The sequence below is a fragment of the Hylobates moloch genome, unplaced genomic scaffold (assembly GCF_009828535.3).
Source record: "Hylobates moloch isolate HMO894 unplaced genomic scaffold, HMol_V3 SCAFFOLD_4, whole genome shotgun sequence".
Classification (NCBI taxonomy): Eukaryota; Metazoa; Chordata; class Mammalia; order Primates; family Hylobatidae; genus Hylobates; species Hylobates moloch.
The window spans coordinates 161255087-161272769 of record NW_026652279.1 but is presented as its reverse complement, the minus strand read 5'-3'; the positions used below and the strand labels follow the sequence as shown (position 1 = coordinate 161272769).

Genomic DNA, 17683 nt, shown 5'->3' with positions numbered 1-17683 from the left:
CAGGAGATCCACCTGCCAAGGCCTCCCAAAGTGCTGGGATTACAGGCTTAAGCCACCACACCTGGCCTGGTATCTGTATTTTATTTTATTTATTATTATTATAATTTTGAGATGGAGTCCCACTCTGTCACCCAGGCTGGAGTGCAGTGGCACGATCTTGGCTCACTGCAAGCTCTGCCTCCCGGGTTCACACCATTCTCCTGCCTCAGCCTCCCGAGTAGCTGGGACTACAGGCACCCACCACCACGCCCAGCTAATTTTTTTGTATTTTTTAGTAGAGACGGGGTTTCACCGTGTTAGCCAGAATGGTCTCGATCTCATGACCTCGTGATCCGCCCACCTCGGCCTTCCAAAATGCTGGGATTACAGGCATGAGCCACTCACACCATGTACAAAAATCAATCCCATGAGGATTAAGTAGTTAACTTTGAAAAGCATAATTTAAAAAGGTTTAAAAGAAAATATAGGTATCTTTGTGAGCTTAGGAGTAGAAGAGGATTATCTACACAAATGCAAAACACACAAACCGTAAAGGAAAATATTGAAAATTCTGACATTAAATCTTGCCTTAAAACTTCACTTGGATAACTTAAAACAATAAAAACACAAGCTACTTTATCAAGACATATGACAAAAAGGAGCCAAAACACAGGAAGAACTTTTATGAGTCAATAAGAAAAAGCCAATCCAATTTAAAAAGTGGGCAAAAGTCATGAGCAGGTATTTTACAGAACATTTTCAATGTTCATTGTCATACTAATCAGGGAAGTATACATTAAAACCATAATGAGACGCCATCTAAACCCACCAGTCAGGAAAAACCTAAGTAGTCTGGGAATGCCAAGGGTTCACCAGGATGTGAAAAAAAAATGTTAAGGGCACAGATTCCTCGGTTCAAATTCTGGCACTTCTATTTACTACCAGATGGGAAAGCAATTTAGCCTCTACAAGCCTCTGTTTTCCCAAATACAAAATGAGGGATAACACTAGTACATACTTTATTGGGTTTTGGGGGGCATTGGGCAAATTCATACATACAAAGTGCTTAGAACAGTCAGTGCCGGGCACAGTAAGTACAGAATAAGGTTAGCTCATTGTTCTCATTATGACTATCATCTTCACTACTGGTGGGCACATAAGCTGGTACAGCCACACAGGGAAACCCATCTGGCCTTGCCACGCAGGAATGAGAAAGCACAGGCCCCACGGCATGGCTGTTCTACCAGCACATGACCTGGAGAACCTCCTATGTCAAGAGGAAACAAGAAGCAGAGTGTTCATATAAGCATCACTGTAACAACAAAATAAGGAAAATAACACAGATGTCTATTGAGAGGAGAATAAATAATTTGTCGTATATTAATATGATGTATAGAAGTAAATAAACTGCAGCTATAGGCAGCAACATGGGCCAGGCTCGCAAACATCACGCTGGTGCGGAGATGGCAACTCCTGGAGGAATACAGAGAGCATGGGGGCAATTACGAAGTTCAAAAACAAGAGCAGCTCAACAAGACACTGTTCCCAGTGTTGGTGTATTCATAAATATCCCTAAAGAAAAGCAAGGTAGCGATCAATTTAAAACTCGTAATGGTGTTCTCCAGGGACACTGGAAAGGAGGATTTAATCAAGGAAGAATGATACAAATAGCACTGATGATGTTTTGGGTTTTTTTGTTTGTTTTTGAGACGGAGTTTCGCTCTTGTTGCCCAGGCTGGAGTGCAATGGCGCCATCTCGGCTCACCACAACCCGGGTTCAAGGGATTCTCCTGCCTCAGCCTCCTGAGTAGCTGGGATTACAGGCATGTGCCACCATGCCTGGCTAATTTTGTATTTTTAGCAGAGACGGGGTTTCTCAACATTGGTCAGGCTGGTCTTGAACGCTGAACCTCAGGTGATCGACCTGCTTTGGCCTCCCAAAAGCTGGGATTACAGGCGTGAGCCACCATGCCCAGCCTGTTTTCTTTTTTTAAATCTAGTAGTGGGTAAACAGGTTTTCATTGGGTTATTCTTTAGCTTTTATATAGATATAATACATATTTTTGGCTGGGCGCGATGGCTCACACCTGTAATCCCAGCACTTTAGGAGGCTGAGGCAGGTGGATCACCTGAGGTCAGGAGTTCGAGACCAGCCTGGCCAACATGGTGAAACCCCATCTCTACTAAAAATACAAAAATTAGCGAGGCGTGGTAGCGCGTGTCTGTAATCCCAGCTACTCCAGAGGCTGAGGCAAGAGAGTCGCTTGAACCCAAAAGGCAAAGGTTGCAGTGAGCTAAGATCGCACCATTGCACTCCAACCTGGGCAACAGAGGGAGGCTATGTCTCAAACATAATAATAATAATAATAATAATAATAATAATAATACATATTATTTTATATTAAATGAGGTTTAATAATAAAATTTAATGATACAAGTTAATGATAAATAGTAATATTTAGTAATATTTAAGAATATAAAGTTTATACGTATGCTCAAAAATCCAGAGAAAAAAGAATTGTAGTTATTACTTTAAAATAGCTACAATTACTATAGTAATCAATTACTACAGTAATAAATTTCAAGTGATTACTGTAAAATCACTTGAAAAATACCTTTGGTAATATTCATCCCTTATTTCCCAGAATTTACCATAAACAATTGCAAAGAGATACACAAACACTCATAATTGCATTTCATAGCTATCTGCTTGGAGGTGTTAAGCTGGAACTCTTGGAGCAATGCAGCCCAGGAAGCAAGCAGAGAGAGAAAAGGGGGAGTCAGGAATAGAATTTGGAGATTTGCCCATGCTAACGGTGGCCAGAAGAGAAATCAGCAGATGACTGTAAAGCCACCAGTTCTTTCCCGTCACGCTTGCAGATCCCTTCTGCACACAGTGCCCTCATCCCCACAGCTGCTGAGACTTCTCAACTCCGAATCCCTAACATCTGCTGACTTCTCTCTTTGCCTGCAATCTTCACCTCATCCTTCTTCAAGCCACTCTCCACAAAGCAGCCAAAAACCAAAAAAAACCTTGTAAGCTACAATTCTGTTCAATCATCACTTCCTTACTGAAAGCTCTTTCACCGGTCCCTACTGACCTAGGGATAAAGTAGAGCCTGTCCTATGTCCTTAATAAGGCTCGTGTGACTTGGCTCCTACCCACCTTGCTGGGGCACACCACTCCTCAGCTCATTCTCTGACTGCAAAGGTTTAAAGCAAAGGGTGTCCAACTGTGGCCCAGATCGGCAGCATTAGCATTACCTGGGGCTTGCCAGAAATGCAGACCTAGCCCAAACCTGCTAAATCAGAGTAAGCTATGGGTGAGTCCAACAACTTGAGTTTCCACAAGGCTTCTAGTTGATTCTGAAGCACATTAAAGTTTAAGCATCTCTGGTTTAAAGCATGAATGACAGGTAATTATAATTTGAAGAAGAATTTGACAGGAAAAATCGCAAAGTACTATAGCATAGTGGGGGAAAGCACACATGACTGCCACAGACCAAGTTGCTGTTCTGCTTCTTCCTAGCTTTGTGATACCCAGGAAGTTACACAGCTTGCCTCAGCATCCTGCAATGCTTGATGGCAAGGATCCTACCTACAGCAAGACTGCTCGGATTTAAATCATGGCTGTAGGCTGAGGTCAGTGCAGGGGAGGGTTGCTTGAGCCCAGGAGTTCCAAACCAGCCTGGGCAACATAGTGAGGCCTCATCTCTACAAAATAAACAAAATTAGCTGGGTGTGGTGGCAGGCACACCTGTAGTCCCAGCTACCTGGGGGGCTGAGGTGGGAGGATCGCTGGAGCCTGAGAGGTCAAAGCTGCGGTGAGCCCAGATTGTGCCACTGCACTCTAGCCTGGGTGACAGAGTGAGATCCTGTCTCATTTAAAAAGAAAAAAAAATCACGGCTTTACCTCTTATTAGCTGGTGACCTTGAGTAAGTCCCTTGCTTTTCTCTGAGCCTCAGTTGTCTCATTTATAAAATTATAAATAGCACCTACTTCATACAATTGTGAAAATCAAAGAAGTTCATATCTGTACTATGCTTAAAACTACCTGATACACAGTAAGCACTGTGTGTTATTTATTATTACTATAATTGTTATTATTTCCATAGGGGCCATATTACATTTTCGGAAAAAGTCAATACAATGCTAATGCCTACAAAAGTAAATAAAATCCATCCCCTTTCATAAGGAAAAACTCTCCTTACTTTTTTTTTTTTTTTTTTTTTAGGCAAACGACTGTTTTTCCTAGTACACCATTTACCTCTCTGAGTTTATTTCCTTCCAATTAGAGAGTACTTAACTTGATGCAACAAGCTCTTCCTAAGAGTCAAGGGATCTGCCTTTAAGGGGTCACTTATTTCAGACACATTAATTCTTTTAGTAGCAAAGTACTTACAGGATTAAAAAGGGATTTACCGAACATGATCCCTACCCTAGGGAAAATATTTTTCATTATTCCACATATATATCCATATTAATCTAGCTATAAATTCTACATGTAAAAGTGCCATCAAGACAACTATCTGCACAGTCACTGAAAAAGATGATGAAAGTAACACAATACAAAAAATTTGCATAATAGGAGTTTGTACCTTTCTTCTGACTACTGAGAGTTAACACTATGTCCCTCTCACAAATACGTGAGCCATAACATATTCAACGCACTTTACAGTCTACCAAACATAAACCAGTATAACAAAACCACGGTTTTTTGTTTGTTTGTTTTTGTTTTGTTTTGTTTGTTTTGGAGACAGAGTCTTGTTCTGTTGCCCAGGCTGCAGTGCAATGGCGTGATCCTGGCTCACTGCAACGTCCATCTCCCAGATTCAAGCGATTCTCCTGCCCTAGCCTCCCGAGTAGCTAGGAATACAGGCGCCCGCCACCACACCCGGCTAATTTTTGTATCTGTAGTGGAGACAGGGTTTCACCGTCTTTGGCCAGGCTGGTCTGGAACTCTTCAACTCAGGTGATCCGCCTGCCTTGGCCTCCCAAAGTGCTGGGATTACAGGCGTGAGCCACTGCACCCGGGCACCACAGTTTTTAAAGCATAATAATACATGGATCTAAGTAATGTGAAATTATGTAGTGATATTTTTTCAAGAGTCTTAAAATATTTCACCTCATAATTTATACTGATATTATATAAAGTTATATAATATGAGTTAAGTTATAAAATATGAGAAAAGACAGGAGTTAGAAAATTTAAAAAATGAGAAAAAATATACCGGGACAAGTCACAAAACCAAAGTCAAAAAATATAGGGCTCATTACCAAGAGTTCAAGGTTACTTGGAACCATAGAGATAATAGATGAATCGAAACTGACTTAGAAATCAGTTCAGTCATCAAATATTTTTTGTGGATTATGAAGTCCACTGCCCCAGTCTCTCATAGAGGTAGATAAGAATCAGGTATGGAGTAAGTAGTCTTAATCTGTGATTATCCTGATTTCTCAAGGTTTTTAAAACCAGTTTCCTGTGTAAAATCAAGTTAAGATGATTTTCATAAAAAAGAACAAAGAATGAGCATTTAATGCTATGGGTGGGGCTAGATTTTTATTAGCCTGTGATAGCCACATGTTCCATGATTTTTTTTTTTTTCCTAAAACGCTAAACCTCAAATATGAGGCAAGGTGAAGAATTCTGGCAGAATCTCTTTTCATAACTTTCTACTTCAAAATAGAAGTCGCAGGTTACAAAAAACATTCTATCGACTGGGTTCCAAGGCATCTCCTCAAGGCAGGACATTTTATATTGAGGTGAAAAGAAAGATGAATAAGATTACTAAATTTTTAAAGGACAAAAGCGAGCCGTGGAAAGTCAACCTGAATAACACGTTTTGCTAGCCTAACACTACGTAATTTCAACTGCACGGAAAAGAAAGGTAACAAAGTAAGTTGTATTTTACAACTAAAAACCCACAGAGGAAAAAAAAAACAAAATAGCGAATCTAGTATTTTTAGAAAAGCCTGCAGAATTCCTTGTTTATAACAAAGTACAATACATGAACCTTCTTGGATTGTCTGAAAAAAAGAAAACATTAACTGCTCAGGTTGACACTTCAGATCCTCTAAAATAAGAAAATAAAAAGTTTTCAACTGTAAAAAGTACAAGGTGAATAAAATACAGCTTTTCCCTCCTGTAGCTCTAAGTATTAGCCACACAGGTGCTGACAAGGATTCTGGACTTGAGGAGGCCTTCTAAGGAAATCCTTACAACACTCACCTGGACAGTCCTCTGAGTGCCATCAACGCTGACAGACAGTAAGGGCGAAGCCAGGTTCCATGTGCTGGTCACATTTAGTTTCGACCCATCAACTTCCACCTGTTGTGACACCAAATAAGACCATTACCATGAAGAAAGACAGAAAACTGATCTCAAGTTCATTGCTGCATACAAAGCAGCAGCCATTTTAAACAGATGGCTCCCAAACAACCTGTCATGTTTACTGCTCCAGCCATGAAAGACAGGGTCCAACAACAGCGTCTTCCCAGTCATCTCTGGGGAGAGGTGAAGGACCTGTGAACAGCTGCCTCTGGGTACTGAGGCTTCAAATGATTTCCGTAAGTAACAAACAGGCTTCTAACTCGAAACCTATCTGGACATGCTACATTTACTGCAATTAGACAAGTAATGCATATAAATTCCAGTGACATCTTGCAACCCACACAACAGGGCTTGCATATAATATCCTCTCCAAGGACCAAGGAAGAACTTTTTCTGTGTTAATTTTAATGAAGGACTATGCATTGTTATCTTAATTAAACAGAAGCTTTAATTAGACAAAATTCTTTGGTGTTGAATATCAGAAGTCCATTCAAACTTTGCAAAGTTGTCATATTTCTGTCAATCATAAATGACTGATTTCATCCAGTCATCCTTCATGAATATGCAAAACAGACCCATAATCTTTCAAAACAGGGATACTCGTAAAAGAAAAAAAAATAATTTCCAAATAAATATAAAAGTAATGGAAATTTAAAAATCATAGCTAATTTAAAATGAAAGTACTATTGGTTTTCTTCCTTTCACTAACTCTTTAATATGAGAGGCTTACAGATGACATTATTATTATATGGTAGACAACCTAACAAGGTGATACTTAAGCTTGCTCAAGTTTCCAAATAAACCTGCAGCGGAACTATGATATATGATCCCTAACAATTCCCCCACTATCACTCATTTGTCTTAAAAGATACTCATTAAAATCAGATTATCAGAGACCTTACTATTTCCTCTTCTGGGGACCCTTGGGGACAGGGCAGGGGTGGCAGTGGACAAAGATTGCTGAAAACATTCTGTCAAGTATCAGGTGCCCTAAAAATATCCAGGTGAGAGGTCTGCTTCTGGGACACAGTGTAGGGGAGGCTGCAGGCTCGCAGTGAAGCCCAGGGCTCAGTTTTGTGGCATTCTGAATATGGCGTGGCAGCAACAGCACAGCATGGCTGGAGGGAGGGGCTGGGCAAATAACCCAAGTACATCGTGATAGGAATCCAGAAGTTCTGACCAGTGAAGGTCTGGGTCAGGACGAAGACCACACAGTATGGGGAACTCCATCATGACTGCAGGCAAATACAGTTGATCCTTGGAATCCATGGGAGACGGGTTCCAGGAGCACCATCCCCGCCCCGCCCTGCAGATACCAAAAGCTGGGGATGCTGAAGTCCCCGATATAAAATGGTGTAGTATTTGCATCTAACCCATGCACATTCTTCCATATACTTTGAATCATCTCTAGATTACCTATAATACCTTTGAATTATAATACCTAATACAATGTAAATGCTATCTAAATAGTTGTTATCCTCTATTGTTTAGGGAATAAAGATGGGGGAAAAAAAGGCTGTACCTATTCAGTACAGATCCAAATCTTTTCCTCCCCGCCCCCCCAAATATCTGCAGTTGGTTGGATCCACAGATGCGGAGCCCATGGATACAGAGGGCCGACTGTAGTAGGTCTAAGGACAGCAGAAGCCTCCTCAAGGCTTTCAAAGCCTAAACAGCGTGAGTCGTTACTCAGTGGTCACCAACCCACGCCCTCGTAGCAAAGCCTCAGGAGGACTGCGTGTGAGTCTACGTTCTCCCCATGCCAGCGCTGCGAGGCAGATCTGACCATCATTCCCAAAGGCCCCTCTCACTGCTCCCAGACCTCACCTCAGCAGAAGCTGGGGATAGAAGAAAACTGAAACACATTACCCCAAAGAGACTGTTTAAACCAACAGACGCCAAGATCCTGTTTACTCACAAATTTTTCTTCCCACCATCCACTACTAAAGGTAGAGGGCCACTGACAAAGATGATAGGTGATAGCAAATACACTACATTTCATCATCTACACAGAAATTTGCAACTTCACTACACAACTGAAACAAGGAAGCTATCATGACTCCAGATCATAAACTGAAAACTATCTGCCAGTACTAAGTGGGGAAAGGGATGTGTGGAAAGCCATCACAGGCCTCCTCAGGCTTCCAGCATACACAGATACATAATGCACAATAAGAGATACAGTGATTCTACTGATGCTAGCATCCAAGGAGGGAATCTAGATGGAAGTATAGGCCATAGCAGAAGTAGAGAACGTCTCTTTGAACCACAGGTTAATACCAGAGAAAGGTGGGCTGGCTGAACCAAAGAATCCTTGTTACTATGCCAGATCCACTGTGTACATGCAACTCTTCAGTCAAGGGTGACTGAAGGGGCAGATGTAGAGTGGAGGGGACATTTCGTGATAGACTCTGACACGAAGAACCAGCCTACCCTTTCAAACTAAAGAACAGATTTGGTGAGAAATGACTAAGTAACATGTCCAAAAAAAAAGGCTGTAGCCTGCTTCACCTACCCTCCCGCCCTATTTCAACATAAACAACACTCAGAAAACAACCAATACTGGATGTCTGCATACAATTTGGAAAAAAAAAAAAAAAAAACTCAGAAAAAGGGTAAATTAGTAGCATATAACACAAGAACTACTCAAAGAAACACAGGAAGAGTTCAGATAAATAGTTCTCCAAAGTCTCAAAGGCAACCATAGGAAACGTGACCCCTCTTAAAAAAAAATAAAATAAAAAAAGAGCTCAAAGAAGAAAAACAAAGGTTCAAAGAAGAGATTATACAACAACAGAAGGAAATGAAAGTCAAGCTGATAGAACTCAGAAAAAAATGGAGAGAAAAATAACGTTATTGAGATAAAAGTCACATTAAGAAGGAACCAAAAATAGAATGTGACTAAAAAGAAAGATAAGGACTGGAGAAATCATATAAAATGAAATAGATAAGACTAACAATATAAAACCAATTTACTGAGAAGACAACAGATATGGAGGAGGAAGGAGGGTAGAAAGAATATGTAACTGTCCAAAGAGGCTCACAAAGCAAAAAGAACAAATGTACATTCCAAGATATATAATAGGATAAAACTTGTCAAAATAAATAAAACAATAAAACCTGGAATTTGTGGATTGATTATGTTTATAGAACTTTAAGGCTAGAGAAAGAATTATGGCCAGGCATGTTGGCTCACGCCTGTAAGCCCAGCACTTTGGGAGGCCCAGGCAGGAGGACTGCTTGAAGCCAGGAGTTTGAAACCAGCCTGGGCAACAAAGTGAGACCCCATCTCTACAAAAAAAAAATTTTTTTAATTAGCCAAGGCATGATGGCCAGTGCCCGTAGTCTCAGCTACTCAGGAGTCTGAGGCAGGGGAGATTGCTTGAGCCCAGGCCTTCCAACCTACACTGAACCATGATTTTGCCACTGTACTCCAGGCTGGACGACAGAGCAAAATGCTGTCAAAAAGGAAGAAAGAAAGAAAAGAAAAGAAAAGAAAGGAAAGGAAAGGAAAGGAAAGGAAAGGAAAGGAAAGGAAAGGAAAGGAAAGGAAAGGAAAGGAAGAAAAAGAAAGAAAGAAAGAAAGAAGACAGGAAAAGGAAAAGGAAAAGAAAAAGAAAAAAGAAAAGAAAAGAATAAAAAGAAAGTATGGAGGTATTAAGTTAGAAATAAAAAATCATGGCCGGGCGTGGTGGCTCACGCCTGTAATCCCAGTACTTTGGGAGGCCGAGGTGGGCGGATCACCTAAGGTCAGGAGATTGAGACCAGCCTGACCAACATGGTGAAACCTCATCTCAACTAAAAACACAAAAATTCGCTGGGCATGGTAGCGGGTGCCTGTAGTCCCAGCTACTCGGGAGGCTGAGGCAGGAGAATCGCTTGAACCTGGGAGGGGGAGGTTGCAGTGAGCTGAGATCGCACCACCGCACTCCAGCCTGCACAACAGAGCGAGACTCCATCTCAAAAAAAAAAGAAAAAAGAAAGAAATAAGAAATCATGTACAAGAAAGGAAAAAAACTCAGGTCAGCCTAATTTCTCAAAAGCAACACAGATACAGAAGACCACACAGCAATATGGTCTAAGTACTAAAAAAAGGAAATGTTGTCCCCCAATTTTACACCCAGCAAAGGTTTTCTTAAAGTATATCAAATAAATATATATTCTGTAGAATGTAAAAACTTAGTGCCCCTTCTTTAAAAAAATCAGTCATCTCTATACATACTGATTTGAAACCATCTTCAAGAAAATACAGAATAGTGTATACACTGTGCTATCATTTTTTTAAGAAAAAAATAACCATACATGTGTGTTTTTAAATGCAAAGAGTATCTCTGGACAAATGCTTAAGAGGAACAGAATAGCTGAGGAACAGGGATGAAAGGGAGGCTTGTTTTTCACCACAAATCCATTTGGACTTTTTGAATTTTATACCGTATATACATACACTACATTATTATTATTTTTTTCTTTTAGAGACAGGGCCTCACTCTGTGGACCATGCTGGAGCACAGTGTCGTGATCTCAGCTCACTGCAACCTCCGTCCACCTCCCGGGTTCAAGTGATTCTCGTGTCTCAGCCTCCTGAGTAGCTGGAATTACAGGCGCCTGCCACCAGGCCCGGCTAATTTTTGCACTGTTAGTAGAGACGGTGTTTCACCATGATGGCCAGGCTGGTCGCAAACTCCTGACCTCAGATTACTGGCCCGCCACGGCCTCCCAAAGTACTGGGATTACAGGCATGAGCCACTACGTCCACTCTACAGTTTTTTTTTTCAAGTGAAGTGTGCTCATTTTCTCTGTCATTACAATATGCAATCAACAACCACTTCAGACCTTTCACTAGTAGGCACACAATAAATAGTAGCTGTTTTTTTAAAACTGCATTTGAGTTAACAGGTGGATACTAATTTTTATTTCTCTGGTTGTAGATTTACAGACTTCAACCTACAACACCAAATTTTACAATGTGTTTCAGATAATCTCTCTTCCTCATCTGAAAAAGAGAGACCTGAACTAACAAGGTCAAACATCTCTGCTACATCTATAATTCTGTGGTTACAAAGCCCTTTTATTTCAGATGTATTTAGATGGTTACTGTCTTTGTTTTTTTGAGACAGGGCCTCACTCTGTCACCCAGGCTGGAGTGCAGTGGCATGATCATGGCTCACTGAGCCTTGACCTCCCAGGCTCAAGTGATCCTCCCACCTCAGCCTCCCATGTAGCTGGGGCTACAGGCACAAGCTACCACCTCTAGATTGATTGATTGATTGATTGATTGATTGATTGATTGATTTTGGAGACACAGGTTCTCATTATGTTGCCAGGGCTGGTCCCGAATTCCTGGGCTCAAGCAATCCTCCCACCTTGGCCTCCCAAAGTGTTGAGATTACAGGCGTGAGCCACCACATCCGGCCTTAGACATTTAATTTCTAATATGGCTGTTTCCAATATTATAAAGTGAGTGTTTTGCTCACATACCTCTGTTTGAGGTTAGAACTTTTTAACATTTTTCCTTTAATTGACAATAAAAGCTAACAAATTAAATCAAATTCAGTGTGGGGATAAAAAGAAAAATAGGCCAAAAGTGAAGTGATAAATCACATAATATCCTGGGGCACAAGTAAAATCTGCTCCTTTCAAGGCAGACAATATTATCAAAATGTCTTAGCACTGTGAACACACTGGAGTATTTTAAATTAAACAAAAATCTCTGTATTTCATAAACTATCCAAAGACACAACGCTAGAGGTGTTTAGCAGCAACGCTAACATAAACAAAGATTTTATAATTTGCCCTGAAACTGACCAAGGACTCAAGTGCACCAAACTTACATTAATTATAACCCTGCCCCCCACTCTCAGCAGATGACTTCTTCTCTTTACTGAAATCGAAGCCTTAGGCCCAAGTCCTCATTTTCTTGCCTCACCAGCCATGCTCTTTCCTTTACTCATATCTCATGCCCTCTCTGCTTCTTAGTTAATCCTTTTAACTTCACTGTTCTTCAGCTTTCAGTCTACACTGGCGTCTCGCCTCTGCTTTCAAACGCACGCACAACTCCATAGCTCCCTAACCATGTCTCTTCCCTTCTCTGACAGGTTCTAGAACAAGTTCTCCGTAGCTATTTTCTTACCGTACACCTTTCCCCATAACCTTCTATAATCTGACTACTAAAACTGTATTGTGAAAAGTCACAAATCTTCAGCAATTTCTTTTCTTTTTTTTTTTTTTTTTTTTTTTGAGACAAAGTCTCACTCTGTTGCCCAGGCTAGAGTACAGTGGTACAATCTTGGCCCACTGCAGCCTCCGCCTCCCAGGTTCACACAATTCTTCTACCTCAGCCTCCTGAGTAGCTGGGATTACAGGCACCCACCACCACACCTGGCTAATTTTTGTATTTTTAGTAGAGATGGGGTTTCACCAATGTTGGCCAGGCTGGTGTCAAACTTCTGACCTCAAGTGATCCGCCCACCTCGGCCTCCCAAAGTGCTGGGATTACAGGCGTGAGCCATCACACCCAGCCAATTTCTATTGCCTCTTCTGAATTTTCATTATTCTTTACTTGTTGGCAGGAAGAAGGACCTCTCTGAGGAGGTGATCTTGAGCAAAGACTGGAAGGGTGGGTAGGAATTAGTTATGTATGCTAGTGATGGGTGTGTGGGAATACTCTGGAAGGAATATCACATTTAAAAACAAAACAAAACCCTGAAGTGAGAAAGAGCTGGTTTGAAACTTGTGTGGATGGAGCAGAGAGAAGGGGAGGCTGGCTCTTGAACAACAGGGACAGGAGTGGGAAACATGAATGGGTCCCACCTGCAGAGAGCCATTGTCTGCTGTCCTTTTTTTTGTTTTATTTTTGGAGGTGGAGTCTCACTCTCTTGTCCAGGCTGGGGTACAATGGCACGATCTTGGCTCACTACAACCTCCACTGCCTGGGTTCCAACGATTCTCCCACCTCAGCCTCCCAAGTAGCTGGGATTACAGGTGTACACCACCATGCCCGGCTAATATTTTGTATTTTTAGTGGAGATGGGGTTTCACCATGTTGGCCAGGCTGGTCTCGAACTCCTGATCTCCGCCCACCTCAGCCTCCAAAAGTGCTGGGATTACAGGCGTGAGCCACACTGTCCATTTTTGAAAGATCATTCAGGCTATAGCTTGGACAATGAATTAGAGGAAATAAAACTAAAAGTCATGGTGATCAGATCTAGAGCCCTGGTGGTGTAGAGAAGAGTGACATTCAGAAGTAGTGTCAGCTGCAGCAGGAACGTGGGACATGTGAACACAGTGGTGAAGACAGGAAGGAGTCACTGAGGATAAGGGAGGAGAAGTTATCAGAGAAACAGCAACCCTGCTGCCCAGTGTAGGATGCTCAGCTGGCCCTGGCCAGCAGACGCATGTAACGATGGGACTGTGCCCTTGGTATGTGACGTTCACCAGCAATGGTAAGGTGCTCATGCGCAGGCATACAGAAAGTGGAGGCAGAGTTCCTCTAAGTTTGAGACTGATGGAAGAATGAAGGAGTGAGCAGTTAAGGGTATTCATGAGTGAGTGACTATAATGCCAGGCCAGGGATTGGATAAAGGATGTAAAACCAGGAGTGGTGTCTGTGGATGGAGAGAAAATACAGGGAATAATGATTGTATGGAAACAGACAGACCAGGAAGTGGCTGCTGGTCTTCACGTGCAGGGAGAGGGATACAGGGAAGGGGACCTGAAGGTTGCCAAGAGGAAGATGAGGTAGTGAAGACTGATGATGTGATTTCAAAAAAGAAAGGGCTTACAAAAAAGAGTGGAACAGTCGTCTTGAATGACATGAGGAGGAAAGTAATCTCACCTCCCGTCTTGGAGGTGCGTGAGGTATGAGAACAAAACTACCCTATGGTTTTAGTTAGGGTAAGTAATTAGTGGAACATTCCAGAAAAGGCTGATACAAAAGGCTGTTGGTCTGAAAGTGGGCAATACCAGGGGCACAGTGGAAGGGGCTGGGAGGCAGTGGAGAGATGACAGAGAAGGGTAGAGGACACAGAATTAGAAATAATGGAGGCTGGAGTGGCTTTCAAATACCGCAAATTCCCTCCGTCTCTACCAATAACACCTTAGCCCAAACTCCGGCCACTGCATCTCTCAGGCAGACTGCCGTGATACTCTGGCCTCCCCACATACATCTTCCACATCTCCAACTGGTTCTCCCCAATACAGCCAGAATAATCTTTGTAAAGATGAAACCAATCATTCACTAAAACAGAGATAAAGGGGAAATAAACACATGCAAGTGCCGCCTGTTTCTGAAAAGTGTAAACTCCAAAAAAGACATGGAGCACGGAGTGTTTGGTATAAAAACATCATATGTCTCACCATTCCACCATGACTTAAAGGCTAAATGCTAATTTAAACTATTGGCATTATAAATTTGAATTAACCAGGACAAAGCTTTGGTGGGTACAGTTCATGAAATTCATCTCAGTGTACTCTATTTTCTGAAAACTTTCCCCAGCTTAACCAAACAGATCAGTTTGGTTGAAAATTATTTATAATAAGAATATACATGACAGGCCGGGCATGGTGGCTCACGCCTATAATCTCAGCACTTTGGGAGGCCAAGGCGGGCGGATCACCTGAGGTTGGGAGTTCAAGACTAGCCTGCCCAAAATGGAGAAACCCCGTCTCTACTAAAAATACAAAATTAGCCAGGCGTGGCGGCACATGCCTGTAATCCCAGCTACTCGGGAGGCTGAGGCAGGAGAATTGCTTGAACCTGGGAGGCAGAGGTTGCAGTAAGCTGAGATCGTGCCATTGCACTCCAGCCTGGACAACAAGAGCAAAACTCCATCTCAAAACAAACAAACAAACAAAAAGAATATACATAATACTGGCCAGGTGTGGTGGCTCACGCACCTGTAATCCCAGCACTTTGGAAGGCCAAGGCGGGTAGATTACGGGGCCAGGAGTTCGAGATCAGCCTGGCCAAGATGGTGAAACCCCGTCTCTATTAAAAATACAAAAATCAGTTGGGCGTGGTGGCAGGTGTCTGTAATCCCAGCTACTCAGGAGGCTGGGGTCACTGGAACCCGGAAGGCGGAGGTTACCTCCACTGAGGCAAGATCATGTGAGCTGTGAGCTGAGATCATGCCATTGCACTCTAGCCTGGGCAACAGAGCAAAACTCCATAAAAAAATACACACACACACACACACACACACACACACACACACACACATTTAAAACAAGTTCAAAAACATGATTTGGCTGGGCACGGTGGCTCACGCCTCTAATCCCAGAACTTTGGGAGGCCAAGGGGGGCGGAGTACTTGAGGTCAAGAGTTCGAGACTAGCCTGGCCAACATGGTGAAACTTCTGTCTCTACTAAAAATACAAAAATTAGCTGGGAATGGTGGCGGGCACCTGTAATCCCAGCTACTCAAGAGGCTGAGAACTGCTTGAACCCAGGAGGTAGAGGTTGTAGTGAGCTGAGATCATGCCACTGCACTCCAGCCTGGGCGACAGAGCGAGACTCCGTCTCAGAAAAAGAAAAAAGAAAAAAAAAAAACATGATTTATGTCCTACTTCAAGAAGGCATCTCCCCACATGTCATAATCCACCTATCACTCTGGATTCCATTAAAAGCATTTCACTGCATTTGTGGTACAAATAATGCTGAAGTGGAACATTTTCCATGAGTTGTTTGGAACATTCGATTTTCCTATCTACGTCATCATAGGGAAAAAGAAAGTACACACCCTAAATTAATTTGACATTTGAGAGAGATTACCGACATCCTTTACCATTAAAAAACAAAAAAGAAACACTTCCTCAGAGATACCTCATGACATAGTTAAAATATTATAGGTTCTATTACAACAAGCACCTGCTAAACATTTAATTTTATTCAACTTTAGAAATGTAAAACTTACAAAACAAAATATTTGCCAAAAAACCATTTCCAATAATAATAAACTTTAGGAAGACAGAGACTGTAAAAAGTGTTTTTGATTCACCTCATAAGTCATCCTTTTTGTCATACACAAATTCTGAGTTTTTTCTTTGTCATCAAATGTTAAGGAGATTAGCATTGTACAGAGTGAAAATATAAAATAAAAACCCAGATATTCTGCTATTTTTAAAAAGACTTTGATCATATATCTTGCTTCTACTTCTGAAGATGATATGAAGGATAAAAAACCAATTTGTTGGTCAAGTTATAACGAATTCTCAGAAAGGAATAACTAGTTCCTGCTCCTTTAATAGGCTTTCATAGTATATCTTAAAAGTGACTGTTCTGCACAAACTGTGGAAAAAGATCTGTACATTTCTGATTGCTTTGTTTTGTTTTGGAGACAGGGTCTCACTCTGTCACCCAGGCAGGAAAGCAGTGGTGGGATCCACCTCACTGCAGCCTCAACCCCCTGGGCTCAAGCAATTTGCCCACATCAGCGGGTTGAGTAGCTGGGATTACAGATGTTTGCCACCATGTCTGGCTAATTTTTTTTTTTTTTTTTCTTTGTAGAGGTGAGGTCTCGCTATGTGCCCAGGCTGGTCTCGATCTCCTGGCCTCAAGCAATCCTCTCACCTGAGCCTTCCAAAGTGCTGAGATTACAGGCACAAGCCACTGTTTTCTGATTCGACTTGTGGGCTAGAAAGAATCCTAGAAATAATACACTCCAACTCAACACTCTCCTCCTCCCATTTTACATCTGAAAAAATTAAAGAGCCATATAAATTATGCAATTTATAGGGGCAATTACCTTGCAATACTCCTTAGAGTATTTCACTTAAGTTCACATGTGAAAAGCAAAATAGCAAATGTAATCTAAATATGAAGATACAGTGCTTGTATATAGTAGATGCTCACTGCATATTTGTAAGACTGTTTCAGAGATGGAGATGTTTATTGCTTCTTTTTAGTTCTTATCACTTAACTACTGCTAACAAAAAGCATGATTATTAAATTATGTATCAAATAGATGAGGTATATCCCATTCCCCATTAACAAAGAACTTTGTATGCTATGCAGTTAATTAAATTGTGATATTACCACCATCCAACGTTATTATAGTTCACTAAATTCTACATAAACTGCAACTAGAGATGTAAAGCACAAACACACTTTAAAATTCTAAAAAGCCAAGATGCTGACAATAAGCACATACATTTCCAATTATTTAGTAGATCTAATAACGTTGCTAAGTCACTCGCTTCAGTGCTTATTTCTAGGCAAAGCATGACAAAATTCAAACAATTTAATGCTCTTATAATAATTGATTCTTAATGTTTTAGTATAAACTATAACACAGTTTTAAACCTTAACACAAAAAGGGGAGGCTTTCTTTACCCTGCTTTCCTATTTACTAAAATATTATTTCAAAATAGAGCTA

At 41.4% G+C, this 17683-nt stretch overlaps 1 protein-coding gene across 8 annotated transcripts in view; it reads right to left on the bottom strand.

Annotated features, from left to right (window-relative positions):
- Nucleotides 1-17683, bottom strand: part of PCCA (propionyl-CoA carboxylase subunit alpha) — a 448216-nt gene that overhangs the window by 103750 nt on the left and 326783 nt on the right. For all 8 annotated transcript variants that reach the window (XM_032151213.2, XM_032151217.2, XM_058438035.1 and 5 more), the window contains one exon: nt 6210-6308. In XM_032151213.2, coding sequence (XP_032007104.1) covers nt 6210-6308 — 99 coding nt within the window. The remainder of the gene's footprint in view (nt 1-6209; nt 6309-17683) is intronic.